This window comes from Salmo salar, chromosome 06 (genome assembly GCF_965601325.2).
Source record: "Salmo salar chromosome 06, fSalSal1, whole genome shotgun sequence".
NCBI classification, from domain to species: Eukaryota; Metazoa; Chordata; class Actinopteri; order Salmoniformes; family Salmonidae; genus Salmo; species Salmo salar.
The window spans coordinates 43,901,228-43,923,865 of record NC_138296.1 but is presented as its reverse complement, the minus strand read 5'-3'; the positions used below and the strand labels follow the sequence as shown (position 1 = coordinate 43,923,865).

Sequence of the window (22,638 nt, the reverse complement as noted above, 5' to 3'; positions counted from 1 at the left end):
CCTACCTGTAGCACTCATCCGCTCTCACATAATGGGTCTTTTCTTATAGCAAAACCACTTTTCACTGCATAATGGATTGACCTGATTAAGACTTATTATGGCAGGGGATTGTGTTATGATATTATTACTCCAAACACTTTAAGTGCACACTAGATATTTCTCCTGCTGCACAGCTTGCTCGGAGTCACATTGACCCTCTTATCCAGTGGAAGACGGCTTGAAAATAGAAGGCTCCCCGCCCATCCCATAATTAAACCTGACCTGGTTTAGCTCAAGGAATAACAAGGACAAGGGAAGGCATGTTGAGGGGCTCCTCAATTGAACTATGTCTATGGGGTCTCTGTCTACATGGTGTGGCCCTGAGGCTAGTGTGGTTCTGATCCATGTGTTACTGTAAAGTGCCCTTTTTAACAGTAGTCCTCAGACATTGGGAGAAAGAGGGAACACTGTTCTTCTCCAGACAATATATTTTTTCTAGGGCCCTCAACACTAGGCCCCCCATCTGCCATAACGGCACAAAGTAATAATAGTTGTTTATTTATCGTACTTTTTTTTTTTTTTACAACTTTGGTCATGTTTCAAAGCAGAAAGTAAGAATGAGTTTATTTTTCTCCTTTACCTAATTAAAAGATGGTGTTCTTTTAACTGACCACAAATAATCTCATTTGGAATGTTATTTTTCTAGTATGGTTACAAGAGATTTCTCCTGGGTCAAAATATGCTTTTACAGCTGTTGTAATTGTTCTGGCTCTGATTCTCAAATCTCTTCACATCCACTGATCCAGGTACAGTAAGATATAGGGACTTACCTGCTCAAGATGTGATATTAATCAATTAGGTACAAATATGTGCACAGTCACAGCTCTGTGGTGGGGGGGTGTGATACATATTTCAAAGCCCAATCCTTATCCAGTATTTTGTTGAATAACAGTATTTGCATAGTCTATTTTTATACACTTGTGTGTACTGTACACCGCCTGTCTGTGTGTGGCCTGTGTGTACAGTACACAGGCCTATAGGTACGTCAGTGTACTCTAGCATGGAATTGGAACATTGCGTACCTTGCTAAACTCATTAGCCTGATTCCAACACCCCTTTAACATCCTCTTGATAGTCTTACGGAAGCTTTTTTTTTTTCATTTACCACAATCTGTGACTCTGAATTCAATCGATCATATGCTTTTCTTTAGGTTGGCACATTTTTTTCCCCTCCCAATGGCCAATGAACCTTGGATGTGACAACCCCAGTGCTCAGCCAACCACAAGGTTCTTAGAGGTGACAAACTGGCGGCACACATATCCAATCATTTCTAGCCCCAGGTATTGTTTAGTTATTCCAACGTGTGTCTGCTTCTAGCTGTCTGAGTTGCAGGCACATTGAAATGATGGAGAAATCCTCTTCTAGCTTTAATCCAAGGCACCGCTATAAACCACAGCCATTACTCAGTAACGGGAGTAAAATGATCTGTGAATTACAGGATCATTAATGAGCCCGACTATGGAACATGGCCTAACCATAGCATATTACCCATTTTGACCAGGATGACTGACCCAGTCTCAGAAGATGTATCTTTCAAGTCAAATATCTGACTTAAAAACAGAAATCAACTTTGATTGAAGAAATCAAGTCTCTCCTGTTTGTTTGCTATTTAATAACAGAGGAGGAAAGACGAGACAATTTGTCCTGGGAGTCATAGGACTTGTTACCTCTTGACATTCCTCTGAATGCCCCTCTCTTTCCCCACAGCAGTAGCTACCTCTTAAGCTTAAATATTGTACCATCTGTCAGTTTATCCTGAGACAGGTTAAAGAAAAAACTCCTTACACTATCTGTCAGCTGTGCCAATTTAAGTTTAAGAAGGTAGAGTCGGAGAGACAGATGCGATGATAAAGGAGAGCGTTAGACATTTGAGTGACAGGTACATTAGGTATGTTAAACGCCCAGGTGAGGCCGGGACAGAGAAACCCCCTATTCTGAGGGCTAGGGTTTTTCCTCACGATAGTGTTATTACTGCTAAGAGCGCTGATAACATTGTTACAGAAACACTTTTCCACGACCTGTCTGGCCTCGCCATTGTTTTCAGCGGGGTTTGTTGTGCACGGCGATATGGCCGATTACGTCAGGAAGTTTCTCACAATATGAATATCTGACTCTAATGGCGGCATTACACACGCATACACAAACACACCTCTGTGGGAGTGAGTTACATAACACCAAGGAGGGAAGGAGGAGGAGTGGAGGAAGAAGAAGCTACAGACACACAAATGAAACGATGACAGCCTTTCTTCTCGTTAACGTGTCCTGTGCTCCCCCGAGCAACCTTGAAAGTATTCTTAGCGGGTTCCAACAAGTTCTTCCATGGTATCCTGATAAATCAGCTGGTCCTAAACTGAAAGAACACAAGTTTATTGGTTTCCCTGCCCTCATCAACACACCCGCCATAACAGAACCAGTAATACCAGCTGCCATGGCCATCATATCATCACACAGCACAACGTTGTCACCATTCTCCTTCGTCACCAAACCAGAACCAAAAACAGCTCATGCCACCAGCTGAAACCATCATGGTAAATAGTCTTTGATCCTCAACTCACATGGACACACCAAGTGGCAGTTATGTGGCGTCACTGAAGAATCGCAAGTCATAGCTTGCCATTAAATCCAGGAGGCCAGAGTTGAATTGTTCCCTTCCTCTTTGACAACTACAAGCGTGGCAGAGTAGAAGAGGTCACAGGGTAGAGAGGTATTGAGAAAGATAGTTGGAGCATGAGATGGGCCGGGAGAGGAGGGAAAGACCAACCGTATCAGCCTATCGCAGCTAGAGAGCGTGTTGTGTACTTGACTGTTCCCCAACCCCAGAACCCCAGAACCCCAGAGCTGAAGTGATTGGGATGGAAATGACTAAGAGCTCTGAATGATCCAGACCACCAGATTCAGTTCTGTTCCCCCTCACTCTGAAACACTGGGCTCCCTTACGCGCTAGTAGTCACAATGAGCCCACAGAGTTCACTGTGGGTGCCTGCATGTACAGTACTCCAGTCCAAACAACTGTATTTGGCAGTATTTGTATCGCTGTCAGTGAGCTTACCCACCACACAGAAAATGAACCCTATAAGGACTGGTTTAGCTGTGCCTCTTGTTTTGATTGGGGCCTTTTCAAAGGTATTGAGTTGAAGTTGGGAAGTTCACCCTGAGTTGAGTATCACCAAGTTCAATAATATCATTTCTGTCAATGCTGCCTGCCTCTTCCATGTTGTGGCAGGATACAGTTGCCACAGACAGAGAAAAACAGCCATCTGACCTGGCAACTTTTTGTTTAGAATGCTTTTGTGTTTTTAAGATTTTTCCAGGGAAAGAATAAATAGCTGTGCTTAACCAAAGGCATTCAATGTCTTGGCTGAGAATGCCTCGCCATGAGAAACATATTACCCGTGGTTAGGATAGGCTTTGTGCTCTCTGAACATTTTCTTTTTTTTCTCTCTTCAAAGCGGGACTAACTTGCGACGGCAATTTTCTCTTTATTTTGTCTTAGTTGATATCTACAGAGGACACAAGCGGAACGTCACTACACATTAGAGGAACAGTATTTGCATGTGCCATGGTTGGCCTTGTTATCAATAGGAAACACTACTGGCCAGGAAACACAAAGACATGAACCTCTGAGTCTTTTCTCAGTGAGTGTTCTCTCAGTCTCCTGTGAACTGCACTTGATGACATGAGATACTTGAGGTCAATGCTGGAATGTAACTCAACAAGTAAACTAATTGGAGAGGGCCAGACAAACAGGCACATTCCAGATTAATTGGTATGTCAATGACCTGTCAATGTTGTAGGCTACACTTGCACTACTAGAGGGCAACTAGAGTCATTTGCTGGAACGCAGTTGGATCGTTTGTCTGGGCCTGGGGAATGGAATGTCATGTGATGTGATGAGGGGTTGATAGATTGACAGGCTTGCCTGTTGAACAACATGGCACAGAAAGCTCACTGGAATCTAATTGCTGTACCATTAACAATGCCTTAAGCTTTGTATGTGAACAATTATTTGTCAGACTGATACAAGTTCTGATATGTAAAAGGTGAGCAGGATGTGAGAGAGATGAGAGTAAAGGGGGTGGGGTGGAGAGCCGAGCCTCCAACCCCCTCCAAGCCCCTGAGCAGGGATTGTTTTGTGATCCCCCCTCTTGACTACTCTGACATCAACATGATCACACCATAATGAAACTTTAATCAGGAACATAAGCATCAAATCATTCATTTCCCCATTATGCAAGGTGTGAGGGAGCAGCTTCTAGGAAAGTTGAAAGACTGACAGAGATCTAGAGGTTGAAGAGAACGGGGCAAATGAAAGAGCACCGGAGAAACGTGACGGATAAAGACTAACAAAAAGAGAGAAAAGTGAGAGAAAAAATAAGGAAGTAGGCAGGGGTATAAAACAAAAGTCTGGGACATTTTATTCCCATGGTGTTAGCTGCTAAATGTCCTTAAGTATTGAAATAGAGCATGGTAAGGCCGAGTGTTGGCTTGGTCTTTCATACAAACAGCCTTCACACTAATCTCATAAGATCTCTCATGACATATCGATATGATCTTATGGAAACAAAGTCTAACATTCTATTTGCATAGTATTTGCCCTATGCTCAAACAATTCAAATGAACACCGGTCCAGTGGTCCATATCCCTAATTCCAACCGGTTGTCAAACATGGTCAATCTTGGTTTTGTAACTGGGGATGTTGAGTTCAGTCAATGGCGTCTATATGGGAAGACAAAAGATTTCTCCCCTTCCCCACGTTCTGCTTTTCTGATTCCCTGTTACATTTTCAACTCAGGATCAAGGTTATGACAACTTCTGCTCTTTTAGGACGCTTGGTTACCAGGGAACAAAAAGCTTGCTGGCTGCTTTAAGCAGGAACGATTTAGAATCCAGATGTCTGACATTTTCAAACAGAACGGCCACATTTTGTTTTGTACATCAGCAACACAGTTCACACATAGAGTACTACTAACATCATGGCTGGAGATGTGAGGGCGAAGGTCAAAGGCGATGAGTTAGATGCTGTAACAGATCATTGAATCAATTTGTTATGTCCTGCTTTGGTAGAAAGAGATGGCCAAGAGTGATAAACCAAAGGAAAACCTCTACGCCAAAGCCTTTGCTTCTCCTCCAGAGAGCAGGTTATCTTAGTGTCTATGGAAGCTTTGCTTTATTCTTTTCATTGGTCCAGTGGTTTTGAGCTGTAGTTCTTCCATGAAGGCTTTGGTCTTGATATAACTACACCTGAATAATTTTTTTTGTTTTTTAAATCCTCACAATGGCCGTCTTCCAGATATGAGGACAAAATGTTCCCGCAACTGTGAAACCCAGCAACATAGGCTCTCTCTGTCATGGTTTGCATAACGTGTGCGTGCGAGGGTATGAATGTGTGTATGGGGTTGGTAGGTGTGAAAATATAGCAATGGTGCAAAACAGAGCCACTCCTGCTGAGAAAACAAAGGCTATATTAACAAGGGTGAATAAAGGGAGAGGGAAAGTTACTAACATTTCTTGCATTCCAAAGGTCTGAGAAGGATATTCAAGGGAAACGGTCACTCCAGGCAGGGCCCGTCCGTCCATCCAGAGCTCAACACGGCCTGAGTGGAGCTAGCTGGACTGGGCCCAGTGCCGACCCTCAGCGGAAGAGCACATTAAAGCAAGAATCCAGAACATTGGCATGCAGGGACAGTCTCCTTTGTTTACTTGCAGCAGGTTGAACAGAGTGTGTGTGTACACACACAACCAGTGAAGAAAGCACCACAGCATGACCCTTTTCAAGTGACACTGGTATTTCCTGTGAAGAGTGGCTAGATGTTTCTGGAAACCCATCAGTTCTTCTTGCTACATTTAACTTGTTTCCCCAAAATACCAAAAAAACAGACACTTGGGAAATGGTCTTAAGTGTAAACTAAAGATACTGTAGTTTGGAGGAATGTTTTTCAAGTGAAGAGACCATAATATTCAGCACACAAGAGGAGAATGTTACAATGGGTCACAATGGTTCCCTGGTCCTTTGTACAAGGAACTACATTCTGACAAGACTAAAGCTTTGTGGTTGAGGGCACAAGACACGCAGTGGTTGTTCCATGTCTAAACAGAGCACACAATGAAGTAAATTCATCAAGATGAATAGTTTAATACAACATGTACATTTATTGTTCTTCGATACATTTTTGCGAGGCATGCCATCAACATTTATTCATTTCAATGTAACGTCCACCTGGACACAAGTGCAAACCTGCCTGAAATTCATGAGCAGTAACCAGGAATGAAAGTCATAAGTACAGAGTCAAGATAAAAATAAAACAAAAAAAAAGAGGCATACAATAATTATTAAAATGTTCATACATTATGGATATTAAAATATTTTACAGATTATTCTTACACTATCAAACATACATTTCAGTACTTTTTGAGAAGTCCTCAAGAGTAATTTCTCTCAAACACCACATATCCAAAAGGAGCTTCCTTCAAAGCCTTTCCATTGGTTGCAAATCATTGAACTGTCATTGACGCCACAATTCAAAATGATTGTGACGTCATTGAATCCTAGTCACTTCCTCTTCAAAAAGACATCGGTTCACAATGCCTGAAGGGAAATATATTGTGACATATCCAATATGGCAAACTGATATTTCAAACATGAGTACATGGAAATTGTGCAACAATAGCAACAACAAAAATCTTACAAGAATAAACAGAAACATCAACACAACAGGTGAACATTATGGCACTTGGTGGAAACGAGTGATGCAAATATATTAACAATAGATGGTGGGAAGTGGCCATGTACATTTGTGTCTTAATTAATCATTCAACTAAACTGTGCTTTTTGAGCCATTTCATCAAGACTTTGGTTATTACTTTCTGACCATTTGTGTAGTTCATTTTTAAAATAAAAAAAGTGCTTTAAATTGACATCAAGATTGTCCTTACACTAAACAAAGGATGTGATTTAAATAGATGTGGTGATTGAGATGGCTTTCTATGTTTGGGGGCCTGAAGTGGTCATATGAACACGAACAAAATCAGAGAAGACTATTTTGAACCCTTCTGGCTGGTTTCTGTGAGGGCACTCCCCTAACACAGTCAGTCAGTTAGTTATCCTTTGCTGCGTAGGCAGCATCTCATCTAGGGACATCTGTCTAACCACATAGGCATCCTTCATAATCAACATCATCATGAAAGGCATTTAAGGCTCAGACCTCAACAAAAGCAAAGTGGTTCCAACTTCCTGTTGGCCAACGTCATTTCCTCTCAGGGTGAGCAGTTACATCCTCACAAAGGAGAGGAGAAGTCCTGGTTCAAAAGGTCAGGTAGGGAGTGGAACGTGAAGGGCAGCCAAGGTGAGAGCCAGGTTGAGGGCCAACATGGGATCAACGCAGCCTGGGACAAAGCAGGACTTCCTTCACCGAGAGTGCAGACCAGACCAAGTGATGGATGAAGTCAGTCCCACTGTTCTAGTCTTCATAGCCGAGCACAAAGAACTGGCCCACTCCTTCCATTCACAGCACTCATACAGTTACAGTACCCTCGCTACACATGCATTAAAGTGTGTCAGTGTGGCTCATTACCAGACGCCACACATCAGCACACTAATCAGCACAGGGTAACATGCATCAAACACGCATGGATTTACTGCACACGGTCAGCTGAGCTCAGACAGATATCACACATCCATCGCAGCAGTAGCAACAGCACACATACAGAGTCAAACAGAGCTGGAGGCCCTGCGTCGGACCAGACCAGGTCTCACTGGCTTCCAGACAGTGTCCATTCTGTGACAACAGTCCAGTCACTCACTACACAGTGTCTAGTGGAGCCCTTCCTCAGCAGATGAGCTCTTGTTGGATCTCTGGCAGTGCGGGGAAGGGCTCAGAAGTGAAGGAAAAGGCATTGCGGCCTGTCTTCAGGTCTACCTGACCGGGGCACATCAGGTACGAACCCCTGCTCTCCAGCTCTGGGGAGGGTGCCGGGCTCTCAGGCTCAGACTCGGATTGGCTGGTCTCAGGCTCGTCCAATGAGGGTAGAGAGCTGGCGTGGAGCTGGGTGTAGAGGTCAGCTGGTCCATTCAGCCAGGGGTGGTTAAGGCACTCCGCTGCAGTGGCTCGCTTCCTGTGGACACACAGACAGAGAGGATGCGTGTCAGATCTCAAATCAATCAATGTCTAGGCAGCAAGGACTTTAAAGCTTCTGTTCATCCGTTTTGAAAGTAAAACTGAAATAAGCTAAGGTGAATATATGTAAAGGAAAGCCAATGGTAAAAAAGGTGACAAATATGCAGTTACACAACTTCCTGTACCTCCCCTTCCCTCAGACACTTCTTTCCCTGACAGTCTGTTTGAAAACTCACTTTTTCCCCTCTTTGGGATTACTCAGACACACAGGAATGTTTTTGCACTTTTTTATACCGCCGATAATCTGCAGCAATTCAATTATATTGAGTGAAGATCATGGCCCTGGATCACAGCGATAGACTACTGCTGTTTGTCCTTGAGACATGGTGACACAGTATTTAGCCCTTCTGTGCTGGAACACTTGATCAAAGTGACAGTGGTGACACAATGTGTTAATAGATGGAACGTAACAAGGACCAGTATCCTTATATTAAATTGTTCATATACATTACCACGCGTCGGGAGACTTAACGAGGATGTGCCGCAAGCAGCAGTATGAATCACATCATTCACGTGTTAATTAGCGTTGAACTCACTATGGGACATGTGGGAGAACATCCATCGGTTGGGCTGTGGCACTGAACTAACTGAGTGTTGACTCTTGAACCTATCCTGTTCCTCACCTGGGGTTTTTGAGCAGCAGGGTCTTGATGAAGTCAATGGCGAGGGAGGAGACGCCCTCGAAGGCATCCTGGGAGTAGTCCACGTTGACCTGGGAGATGTTCAGGAAGGTCTCCTGCTTGCTGTCACCCAGGAACGGAGACTCGCCCGTCAGCATGACGTAGGTCAGGACCCCTATGGACCTGAGAGGAGGAGGAGGGAAAAGGTGTCAGACTACAAGACATGGGGAAGTATTTTTCTCAGACTTCCACTGTGGAGCTGGCTGGTGATATCAATATTTTATGGCTTCTGGAAAAAACGAGATGTATTGAGGACACTAGCTGATATCTGCTTGACACAGTCCCTTTAGCTCATACTCACCACATGTCTGTCGCTATGCTGATGGGTTCATAGTTCAGGATCTCTGGAGCTGGAAGAGCATAGATAACGCCAATTAGTCCTGATAAACATTTTTACAGTACTGAAGTTAAGAATTGCTTATCTAGCTTCCTTATTGATATAAACCGACTGCAGGAGGCAAGACTCACCCACATACTCCGGGGTGCCCAGGATCTCTCGGACTTCTGTCACACTGTCCATGCGTCTGGACAGGCCAAAGTCCACGATGCGGATATCACCCAGTGGGATGGCACTGGTCAGCAGGATGTTCTGGGGCTGAGGGGCGAGACCGAGAAGACAGATGAGACCAAATCCAAAGAGTGCATGGTAAGTGAATTGACAGAGGTCACATACCATGCTAGATAGTTAATCAGTTAAGAAGTCATTGAGACTCAAGGCCTCCCACTAAAGAGTCTAATCTACATGAATAAGCCAAACCCACAGAGTGTACAGCCCCAGAGGGATTCAATTTGGTTACATCAATATCACTAAACCAGGTTCATCCCCTTAGCCTATTAGATGATTCCTAGAAAAGGTGGGATGTCTTGGAGGGCTGATCAGATGGCTCCTATATCATATAGGATGCTTAACCTCCGGGTCATACTGGCTCGATTCCTGGCCTGGGGCCTTTGGACAGGACATCTTGGAGGACCAAGTAGCGCAGCGGACTAAGGCACTGCATCGCAGTGCTAGAGCCGTCACTACAGACCCAGGTTCGATCCTGGGCATTATCACAACCAGCTGTGATCGGGAGTCCCATAGGGCGGTGCACAATTGGCCCAGCGTCGCCCGGGTAAGGGGAGGCTTTGGTGGGGTAGGCCGTCATTGTAAATAAGAACTTGTTCTTAACTGACTTGCCTAGTTAAATAAGGTAAAATACATTTAAAAAATCTAGGATAATGAAGGCACAAGAGACAGACCAGAGCCTGAGACAGCCAGCCTGTGACATTTCACCAGGAATAGATGTAATACTGTATCACTGGGGGAGGAGAAAAGGAAAATGGGGAGCCAATAAAATCTAGTCTGGGGACAGAGTCGGTTCAGTCCCCCTCACCCAAAAACCCTGCTCATAAACCCCCCTGGATCAGAGGAGGGTTTCTTCATATATAACCTGCCTGCCAAGTTCTAACACGCTCCAAAAGTGTTTTTTTATTCATCATTATCAACAATAAATTTTTTGACATCACTGGCCAGACAAAACAAACCTATAAAACTTACAGCTTTTGTTCTGTGTCTTCTGCGACACAACCCTGCAGTATTTTACTAAATAAGTTCTACAGAGAGAAACCAGACCCTGACAGGGTTCATTTTTTAAGAGCGGGAACTCCGGGACGAAAACGACGCAGCATTCACATAAAAACAGTTGTCACTCGTTAAAATGCTAACAGAGTAACTTGGACGGGCGTCTTTTTTTGCTAGACATGTCCCATGTACAGGGAGAGTTACTGCTCTGCCACATTAAGGGGTTCATTGCTTAAAGGGAGAAATATGGCAGTTGAGAAACAGTCGCCCATTCCAGGGTGCCCTATTTTTATTTATTTTTTTAACTAGTCTCTCGCTTTGACAGCCGTAACTAGTAGCTGATTTGGTTCTGGGTGGCGAGATTAGCTTTCTACTGACCTTCAGGTCCAAGTGGACCACGTTGTTGCGGTGCAGACAGGCCACGCCAGTGAGGATCTGTCTGGCCAACCTGATCACATCCTTCTCTGTGAAGGCCTCGTCGTTCTCCGCAACACACTGGTTGAAGATCTCTCCACCGGCAGCACTGGAAAACAGAGGCAATGGAGGATCAAAATAGATTCACTGATGAGATGAACAACAAACAGTACGTGTTTATTAGATCTGTAGTTTTAACATGGGCTGCTGTGATTGATTGCTGATTATGCATTGTAAAGCATTTCCACTCATGAAGAATAGTATACACCCTTACACTGTAAATCACTGCATTTGTACCACTATCAACTCAAACATGATGACAATGCCAATCACACCCCTATCCCGTTATCACACACAGTGAGTCGAGCCCTAGCCCGTGATTTTTTATTTAAAAAAGTTACGCAACTGGTCCTGTGGTTATTGTACTTTGGGCTTGGGAACAGGGTCCGTCCTCACATCCACACACAAAGCATGTGACTCCTGTCTGTGGCACTCCGACGTTCCCGCACGGAAATCAGAAGAAAAATGGTGCCTCCCTGACCTCAGCTTTGACTCGAGATACGAGGACCCATATCAGTCAGTGCCAGTCCCGGATAAGGCTTTCCATAGTAACACACATTCCAGATCAGTTAAATAAAAAATAAATAAAAAAAGGGTAGTTTGATATGGGATCTCTATCAAACTAGAGATCCCTGTCATAGAATAAAGAGTTACCTAAGACAGCACACTGAAACAATCCCATAGTTTTACAGTAGTGGATAGAACACTAAATTGTAGGGATTACCACCACATTGCTGTGTCACTCCCCAAAAATTGGAAGTTAATCCAATCTGGGCATCCACTCCTAACTGCTCAGGATTGGGGGGGGTATCCTATTTTTTGGATCCACTTTGAAAATAGAAAGGCTAATTACCAAATAAATAAAAAATGGTGACATCTCATTTTTTGTTAAGGCAAAATTCCTGGTTTGTCAAGCCTCGTCATGCTTGTGTAACAATGGTAAGTAAGCAATGCCGTCTGGGACATTGCACATTTACGTTGGATGCTTCTCCAAAGCAGATGAAGCCTGAAGAGAGGACGCTTGCCAAATAGCACAGCCATGTGTGCGGGATTTAGTCGGCACACATGCTTTTTATCTTTAGAGGAAATCTGCGACCATGGCCCTGGCATAACTGTTACATAACCACACCATCCAATCCCTGGTTAGCCTCGCACCGTTGCATCCTCACCTTCACTGTCCTCAGCTGTGAAAATATGAGGTTCTGTTTTTCTGGATATCCATCATTGGGCCATATAAATCCCCTTTCGTTTGGGGCTCCACACATTTATTGCTGGCCGTCTCTTTTGACCCCCCCCCCCCAAAGTCCCTACAGTACCCATGTATACCAAATGTGCATAGCAGGCCTAGTTTACCAGCTTTGGGGGGGTAGAGAGGAAATGAGAGACATCAGTGTCGTTGGAAGCATGGCTTTGATTTATGCTTGCTGACAACTGCATGATTATAAAATAAAAGCTAACTGATCGTGCCACTCATTCATCTGTTCCATGTGCTGGGTCTCAATTGAATACAATTGACTCAAATAGGTCTAATTATCCCACGCCTTCCTTTCCCCGTTTGAACTAATTACCAATAGGCAGAAACAAAGATACCCTCAAAAAGACTTCAATAAACTCATCTAGGAGGAGACAAGGTTTTTAGTACTAACAAGAGCCATCCTGTAGAAATGAAATGGACTGAGGACATACACTCCAAACACTCCAAACACTTTGGAAAGATCTAATACAAAAACATGATGGCAGGAGAGGTATGGTCTCATTTCTCCCTCTATGCCTCAGTGGATCAGTCTCCCCACTGTCAGTCAGCAGACAGATGACATGGAATGGTTTCCCATCCACTTAAGACAGAAGAACTGTGCAGAGTCCCATCAAAGAGACTCACAGTAGCCGTCACCTGCAGAACATCAGGATTGGACAGGCAAAGAGCTACTCGAGAATGAGCTGAAGACAGATGAGCCATGAGTTTCTCAATGAGAGGATGTGGGACAGAGTGTATTTACGTGTGTCCTTTACAATAATGGCTGCATTATCACAAGCCAACTTGGTTAGTCTGGGTTTAAGATCTCCAGGAACAGGCATTATGCTCTTGCTGGCCAGCTACCAAACAGAGAAAACCTCAAAGCCTACTACTGATCACTTCTCACAAGGCCTGTATGTTGACTGCATTGTGTTCTCAGTACATAGACTCTGGTGTCAGAGATGTCATCATTTAGATGGAATTATGCTGTGACAACTCATCCTCCAGTTGCAGGAGACTTGATGTGTCAAACCTTAGTAGAATGAAGAGAAAGCGGTACAAACAGTTTTTCCAAGGAGGCTTTTCCCATTTCGAAAATTGGAATACAATTAACTAGACAGCGCCTCATCCTCAAAAACACTTTTACTAGTTCCTAAAAAGATTTCCTGAAGACTTTATTGCAGTTTTAAATGAAGGGCAGCCCATGCCAGACAGTGGAGATGTGTCAAAGACTCTTACATAATCCATTTACTTATCTGAGGACTGCGTACATTTGAAGTGACAAAGATAAAATGGCCGACATGGACTGGAGGTGAGGGTTTCAATTTCCGTTGCGTAAGATGTCTCAATACCCACGTAAAAACATCAGATACCATTACACTTCAGGATGAAAGCAGAATGAAGAGGACAAGAAGAAGAAATCACCCTCTTTCCCAATTACAGAGAGGCTGAAAAACTGTTGTAGAAAAAAAAATGACCTCAGGAATGATTCCATCAGCATTGAAAGATCAAGCTCGAGTGAGTCAAAGTGATACATTTTCATAAACATACCCTGTAAAGCTTTAAAGCTCCTCTATGGTTATGATTGGCCGGGCAATCTGTGGACCGGACCGCCATTCCCAAGACTATCCGATTGCCTGTAATTGGTTAGGATTTTGAGTTCCTCTTATCTGAAGTTACCTCAGTTTACAGCAGTGTCATGAGTTCAAGGCCTCTGAGGTGAAACAGCCGAGTACAGTATTCACAACACTTGTATCTTGTATTGTTTGCCAGATGGTAAACAAATATGTAGTGTTGGACCAAACTGTAGTTTTTCCAAGGTCACAGTGTACACACAGCTAACGTCAGGTGACTTGGTTCATCTAATTTTCCCAACATATAATGTAGACCTCTAGAAATGCACATGCACAATACTGTATTTGTCAAAATGACAACAACGTAAGATGTTTGGTCTCATCCTAGAGGGTTGTTTGATCTCCGGTAACACCATGGGTTTCCTTGACAAGACATGTAGCAAGTTGGGAACACACAGATGACAATCTAAGGTTTGTTGTAGAACCATTGAAGAAATGTATTTCTTGCAACTATTCACCACCATCAGAAGCAGGCCATGGACTGTGCCCCCCCCCCCCTCCCGAGTACAGAAAACCATTATGATTAAACCGTCAGAACGCGTTCTAAGCAGTGATGATGCAGGTTCATTTCTCATTAAAGTGGCATTTTCATTTCAGACTAGTCGTTATGTGGTGCGTTTGTGGTGCTCGTGCAGACTGGGTTTAAACTTACTGATGAGGAACATTTCGTTTATCGTTTCCATTTCTCATACGTTGCGTGGGGATGTGGTTGTGGCTATGTGCAGACCAATGTGTGCCAATGTGTGAGTATGAGTATGCTACTTTGTGTGTGCGTGCTACTTTTGAGAGCGTCACTAACTGCTTCTATGTAAACCCACAGGAAACAGAACATTATTCTCTGGTTTGCAGCAAAGCTAGCCCACGCTGAGGTCAGAGAGCCCTTTAACAGGCAAAGAGTTCACAGTCATACAGGCTGCAACAGCGTCTCAATGGCTGCAGATTACCAAGTTAGTAGGGGACTTCACTAGGAGCCATAACCTATACTGGGATCTGGATGAACATAGGCCTATAAGAATCTCTCAAACAGATAAAGGAAGACTGCACAAGGAAGCGCAAAGTTATCTGGCAGCTAGTGCAGGGCTATGGACCAGTGCCTGCCCCTGCAGAGCTGACCCCCTGAAGGCATGAAATAGTGGCTCTGCTTCCTCATTTCACACTGGGATCCAAGGCCAAACACATAACACCCACCCCCCCCCCCCCCCCCACTCCTATAGGGAACCTTTTGTTCTGCAGGAGCATTCTATGTCTAGGAGGGGAATGGGTGGAGATGTGGGTGGTTTATGACCAGACCAGGGTCAAGAGGGGACACAGTCTTGTGGTTTTCTAGATTAACTGATTGGTGTGGTGTTGTCCATTTGTAAAATGGGGCTCGGGGATCATTACGATGCTTATTACTATCTCTGGCTCCTAATTAGAATAAGACCAGAGTGGTCATGGAGGACAGCCATTGCACATACGCTAGATAGTGGTCATAGGGTATGACACCAGACAGATCCTTTCACCCTGACCTCCATGCTTTGTTGATCAGATGGATGCAGCTCAGATGCTGACTGGTTCACCTGTATTTGGATGGAATGGATGCTTTGAAGCATGATGAATTAATTTGACTGATGCTAGTTTTCCTTAAAAATATATCATGTGACAAATACTTATTCTCAAGAATCTTCTAGATTGAGTCATTTGGTCCATCTTCGTCCGTCTGTTTACAGGAACACTGACACAATCACAGTCAGACAAGGTAACAACAAAAATCGGGGATGTGGCTATGAGCACAGCGACCAACCACAGGGGAGTTATCATTTCCTTATAAGGTTACAAGGTTCAAGCAGGCATGCGTGTGTATGGTGTGCGTGCACACGCAGCTGTTGCTAAGGTGAGAAACTCTTGAGTGACACACAGCTGCATCCTCAGAAGAAAGAGTGCAACACAGGAAGTCGACGTGTTAGGGTTAGACTGGAGAGATGTAATCTACCATTTCTCAAGAAACCCAACATTCACGTCACTCAACATCCCGTCTATGCAAGTACTCATGCGGTTTTGAAACAAAGATCACAATAAAAAAATCCCATGTTTTATATTAATCAGAATACATTTTGACTCAGGCGACCACATCAATCAAAACCCCTCGAAACTACGCAGAAATAGAAAAACCTGCAGAGATGGAAAGTATTTTTGGTAAATGGCGCATAATGGTTTTTCATTTCCCCCCTCATTAGGAACCTTATCATTTCATCCGTTTTTCCTGGCAGTGCTGCATTGTGGTGGAGCATCAACATGTACGGAGAGTTTAAAAGGTCTTCTAGATTACCATCACCAGCATTTTCTCCCGTCACTGGCGACATGAACTAAGGGCGGTGCAGAGATCCAAACACACTCACATACTGTACACACCACGTTTTTCCATGGTCTTTGCGTTTTGATGCATACGAGTTCACTCACCACTCGAGGATGAGGATGATCTCAGAGTTGGTCTCGTAGACCTCATGCAGCGCCACCACATAAGGGTTAGCCTTTGCTGACTCCAGAACAGCGATCTCGTTGAGGATGTCCATGCGGCAGTCCTCACCCTTCCGACGCTTCCTCAAGAACTTGGCAGCGTGCTCCTTCCCCGTCGCCTTTTCAATGCACTTCTTCACCACAGCAAACTTTCCCCTGGGAAGAGAAAAATAGTGGGGGAAAGGGATATGTTGAATAAACAGAAACACAATTAACAGTTTAATTTACAGTAGGCTTACACGTTTGACTTGGTTGTCTTCAATGTCTTATCGGTAAATCTGATTGACTCTGGCCATGAACCTGCAGGGAGTAATCATGGCAGAGATAAACAGCAATTACAGCACTGAGGAGTTCCAAACAATTATGACGCAACCAATAAAGCAAAAAATAAATAAAAAATGGCAGTGCAGTGAAACAGATTACAATAGGTAGGCTGCACAGGCCACTGAAAGACCACCAAGGAAAATGAAGAGGTGGACTGAGTGGTATTACAAAACAGAGGGATACACATGGAGTCATCTACCATTGTTATGCAATATAAGACTGATAAACACCAAGTGATAGGCTCCCTCATCAGTGTAGTAAGATATCCCTCTCTCCTCTTCCTCCTCCACAGTGGAGGGCCTGACAGGCAGGAGATAGGAGTGACGGTTGGGCCTGAGTGGCTGTATGGACAGGCGAGGGGGTGATAAGATTAATCGCACTCTTTAAAAGTCAACATAAAGAGAGGAGCTCAACAGCTGGGCTTGTTGTCTGTCCACAAGCCCCAACCCCAGAGAAAAGAAAAAAGAGGAACGTACAACCACAATTCTAGAATAGCATCTCAGCATTCCATTTGCTGCTGCATACATTGATGGATTCAGCAGAGGTGTTGTGGGTCAGGCTGCGGGTGTGGGCAGGAAATCCGATGTGTAGAATCACCCCACTGTGTCCAGCCTTCTACAAACACCATCCCAGGACAATAAAGGAGCCTTGTACACTTCCCATTCTTACAGCGGCGGGGGACAAATGGAATTCCCAAACGCCTCCACCCAGACCTTTGGCAGGACCCTGCATCTCCTCAGACAGCCACACAAAGGCCTGTGCAGGCTGACCAGCAAACATGGCAGCCCCTGCACTAGGACCACCTACTTCCCTGGGGCTGGACAAGGGGAGAACGGGGTTCAGGAGGCCACAGCAGAGTCCTCCCAACCCCTGAAATTATTATTATTATTTTTTTTTTTGAATATATATAAAAAATAAAAAAAAATAAAAAAAGAGGCCGCAACGTCACTTAGCAAATCATTTGGCAGTGAATTTCGGCCTTTCCTCACTTTCCTGATTCAACTGACAACTGTTTCTGCCATGTTACTTGACAAATGACAGACACTGCTTTGGAGTCAGATGTCTCGGCCAGACAGAGCCTGGCAGTGAAAGGTAACCATTCATAGAAACTGCACAGGTAAACATAATGGCATCCCTACAGTTCTGCTATTAAAAGCAGTGCCTGTATGGAGAGGGAATGTCAGCTTGGTTCCGGTCATTTTCTCACATCTTTCCTCCAGGCTGGCGGTGCTGTAAACCAAAGCCTGCTACTCCTCCTGGATATGTTAGCTGGCACAAGCCCATTCCCTGTGGGCTGTTCCTCCTTCCTCACTCTCACTGGTTCCCAGCCCTAGTGAGGATTGCTAGGGCACATTGTTCCTAATCAAAAAGACCCAAACCAGTCGTCTTTCTTCTTTAATTAGCCAATTCCCCAAGTTCAGAGCAGCTACCTCTGTGCTGGGAACTGCAGATGAAATTAAAAGAAACCCCGGGCGATGCGGAGGAGAAACAGGAGGCCTTTTAAGATGGTGACAACAGGTCAAAGGTTGCTAAACTAGGCCATCATTACCCTGCTGTTTTCACACTGTCTGTAGTAACACACCAAAAGACAAGAGCACAGGGGTTAGGAGGTGGATCCAGACATAAGTCAACACGCTTCAAAATGTCTGACCAATGAGAGAGGACCTTACTGTCAGCCTTCTCCTCAAGCAGGAAGCTGCTTCCAAAAGACAGAAACCATGTCTGCCGCTTGAAGGTTGTCATTAACATTCTGTGTAAATCCCAAATAACACAGAAAAGGCAATTATGCAGACACACCAACACCTGATTTGCAGATCCATCATTACGCAGCTTCACGTCAGCATGTGTGTGGTGTGTCAATCGTCAAATCAACAGGGGACCATAAAAGGAATTTCATTCAGTATGCATAGACACCAACCCAGAAACTTGTGGTGGTGATGGCACTAATCTAACTGAGAAACTGTTTTCCTTGTGGGGTCTGTTTCTCAAAAGGGGAGTGACTCATGTCTGGAGAGCACAGACAGCTGATCGCCTTCAGCTGCCTCTCTCACACAAACTCCCCTCAGACAACACAAAACCCCACACATTTCTGTTAATGACAACCCCTTTGCTGTCCTTCTAAAGCATAGTGAAGATCTAGGCTAAGTAAAAATCTAGGCTAAATATCAGAGGACACCCATTTGACCTAGAAACAGGGACCTGTTCCAACCAATTCAAAGTCAATACCTTTCATGGCAACTCTTGTAACTTGACCTCAAAGTCAAAACTCTTCTACGTTATCAAAATGCCTGATTTGTGTGAGCATATTTACAGAGAGGGCTGGGGGGGGGGTCATTGAAGGGAAGCAATCCGAGGCAGATTTCAGAAGCCATCAAAGGTGTTATTGCGGAAATCCGCTCCAGCGGGGGCCACAATGTCTCACACATAGTGGAGAAGAGAGAAGGGGGGGGGGGGGGGGGAGGAAGAGAGATCATCCCTCTTCTACTGGCCATCTAATCTTGACAAGCTGCTCTCCTGGCATCCAACAGCTCACATTCCTGCACTTAATGGGATTTATGAGGCCAGATCAGGATGTTGTGGGGGCGAGGAGGTAATGGGAGGAGGATGAGGAGGAGAGAGAGATGGGGGTGGAAGGAGTGCCGAGAGGACGCTGGGCTCTCTCAGAACTCAAACAGCCCCCCCAGGTCCTGGCTGCTGGCCCAGGATGTCCCATGGTGTCTGACAGGGAAATCTGGCTGCTACCAACTGGCAAAGTGAATGAGTCTTTATTTAGCACCCGACTGCATTCTATCAAGAAAAGAGAGAAATGAAATACCTCCCAGTCTCTATGAAGTTATAAAGGACGGTTGCACGGGGTTTTGGTACAATATCACCTGAGACAGAAGCGATGTGATGTGCAGATGATATAATAATCCTAGTCAACAGGTTCTAAAAGAGTTTAAAAATCTCTGAGACCTCCCCATTCAACCCCCTTGGAATGCACACATTTTAGTGTCTGGGTTCAAATGCATGGTATGTCACACTCGCTGATCTGTGGAGAACAGGGGGCCGGAGCAGGGCGGAGGGAGACTGATGGTAATTGCACGTTATCCCCCACCCTGACCCCCCAGGACAAAACAGGGAAATAGCCCACTGTAACAGACCCAAACAAACAGCCATGGGTGAGGCTGTAGGCATGGTCTGGATAAAACAGTAATAGCAAACATCTCTTCCTGTGTATGCCAGAGATTACTTGGATGGTGGAGATAGAGATAGGGAGCTACTGAGTCCAGTGATGGTACATGTAGGTCAGAGCATATTTCATGCTAATAATACTGGGGCTGGTAAAATGCATTGCATATTCACCCTTCTACTGAGGGCCCCCACAGCAGTAGCAGTTAAAGAGGGGAGATAATAGGGATTTAGGGTAAAGTTCTCCTCTGACATCTCAATTCAGTTTACAGGGGACAGAATGTGCCACAACTGAAGGAGAATCAGATAAGTCTCACATGCCATTGCTCGAGGCTGGGATGAATTCCAAATGAAGGAAACTTTTTTTTGTGCTAGTGTTGATACTGTATGTGTATCATGAGCAGAAAAATGGTCCCGTTTTAGAATGAAGTAACATTCAACATACCATCTGTACCAAAATAAAACACCACATAGAAAAACAAGGTTTAGTTTGCATCGCATTTATCAACTCCTTACTCATGTAAAAAAAACAGCCCTGAAAAAAAAAGTAGCCCACATACCAAAACCAGTTCTCTGACCACAAGAGACATAATTATGATGCTCTTTATTGTGACTGAAAATATGTGCCTGCGCAGTTGTCAGGTGGACTCCCAAGAACATCTACAAGATGATGAACAGAGACAGAAGAGGGAGTGAGACACCCCACTCGCTGTTTTTTCTGGTTCAATTAAAGTAAATTAACTACTGTCAGTAGACCAGACCCAGCTGCTAGTGCATTTGTGTCTATGGGAGACACACCCAGTTAAGTAGACCGAACTGACAATTTTGGTCAATGGTAAACGACAGAGTGAATTATCTTAATTTATCCACCATCTTTGTCATGAACACCTTTCAGAATGATCTACCCATGTAATTGTGCATTAGAGAGCTCGTAATACCAAGTTTTTTATACCAATTTCACATTATTCTGTACGTAAATCCTAACACTCCATTTAGTATGATAAGTTTCATATGGTATGTATTCATTTGTGGCTGTCCATCATCCATTTAGTATGATATGTTATGAATTGCAATTCATACAACGTTACAAATTTGCAAAAAGTTTGATATTTTATGAATTCCAATTTGTTGTTGCTAACGTTAGCTAGCTGCTAATGTTCACTAGGCTAGGAGTTAGGGTTAAGAGTCAATGGTGGAAAAAGTACTCACTTGTCATGCTTGAGTAAAAGTCTAAAAGTATTTAGTTTTAATTATACTTAATTAACAAAAGGTAAAATAAATAATTTTAAATTCCTTCTATTAAGCAACCCAGATGGCATACATTTGTTATTAGCAGATAGCCAGGGCACACTACAAATGAAGCATGTGTGTTTAGTTAGTCCACCAGAGCAGAGGCAGTAGGGATGACCTCTTGATAAGTGTTTGAAGTGGACCATTTCTGTCCTGCTAAGCATTAATGTAATGACTACTTGTGTGTCAGGGTAAATGTATGGAGTAAAAAGTACATTATTTTCTATAGGAATGTAGTTAAGTAAAAGTTGTAAAAAAATATAAATATTAGAGTACAGAGACCCCCCCCAAAAAAAAAAAATATATAAATATAGTACTTTACACCACCGTTAGGAGTTAAGTTAAAGTGTTAAGGTTGGGGAAGGGTTGGCTAACATGCTAGGTAGTTGCAAAGTAGCTAAAAAGTAGATTAAAGTTGCTAAAATGCTAAAGTTGTTTGTGATGAGAATCCAACACCCATGCTAGACATCCACGTTATACGCCTGGCCAACCAACCTTTTTTTGCCATAAGTAACCATACCAAAAGTAACATATCATACTAATTTAAGTGTCCCAGAATTACGTTTACCATGTTACGTCTAGTCTATGAGACCAGGCTGGTTATACTTAAAGAAATATCAGGGCTCACACAAAGAATACATCCCATACAACAACAAAAAATGCCAACCACACAAAACAATTTAATGGGCGCAGATCGAGAGTCTCCATGGCAGTGCCAGCGCCACTCATCCGGATTGGGCCGACACGGTGAAATGTTCACTTAGTCCCGTTTACAAGTGCAGAGAGAAAAAGACAAACATTTCACATTTGTAATTCCTCACTTGAAAGAATTAACAGTGTGTTTATTCCTGCATCCCACGTGTTAATTTCGCACTGCAGCACGCATTGACATCTATTCTAGCTCATAATTTCATGATCTGGACAGGGTAACCTATTAAACATTTCATCCGACTTACCTGCCCAATTCTCTGCCAAGTAACTCATAATTGCTCGTGAAAGGATCGGTCCTAATTCTCGTGTGAATTTTTGTCACCATCCCGTTCTTGTTCATCATTGTTATTGCAGTCCGATTGGAGAGAGATAAAATATATTTCCTTGGCAGAAGTTATATTAGCTGTTCAATACGTTCAAGTTAATTTCATGACCAAAAAAATATAGAGGAAGCTAAATAAAGAGAAAAATAATTTGTAATGAAACTTCAGAACAGCGAACTTCTCAGCACAAAAAAAATCCCCAGGTTAATTCTGTGACTCTCAGGAACAGACGTTGACTGGCAAGATATAGAAAGATGAATCATTAAAGTAGGAAGTGCTAATACACCGCAGCTGTATGTTAGTTTGCGTGAAAATAGGACAGTCCCAAAAATTAGCTCTATCGCAGAGCCAGCCTTTCTCAGTGACGCTGTGCCATGAAAGCCAATGGTAATTTGGCTTTGTTAAGGGGAGGGTTAAAGTCAGTGCGCATACTACGACACGGCTGATAGACAGGCACTAGCCTACTTGGGGTGGCATTCAACTGTTTGCCTACTCCTACTGCCTCAGTAGATGTCTTTAAAAAATT

At 43.8% G+C, this 22,638-nt stretch overlaps 1 protein-coding gene across 1 annotated transcript; it reads right to left on the bottom strand.

Annotated features, from left to right (window-relative positions):
- Window positions 1–6,149: 6,149 nt before the first annotated feature.
- LOC106607301 (serine/threonine-protein kinase 17A) lies at window positions 6,150–22,414 on the bottom strand. Its single transcript, XM_014204133.3, has 7 exons — window positions 22,035–22,414; window positions 16,237–16,449; window positions 10,834–10,978; window positions 9,363–9,489; window positions 9,196–9,244; window positions 8,838–9,017; window positions 6,150–8,152 (listed from the first exon to the last, which is right to left on the bottom strand). The coding sequence occupies exons 1-7, from the start codon at window positions 22,130–22,132 to the stop codon at window positions 7,867–7,869; spliced, it is 1,098 nt and encodes a 365-aa protein (XP_014059608.2). The 5' UTR covers window positions 22,133–22,414; the 3' UTR covers window positions 6,150–7,866.
- Between the last annotated feature and the right edge of the window lie 224 nt (window positions 22,415–22,638).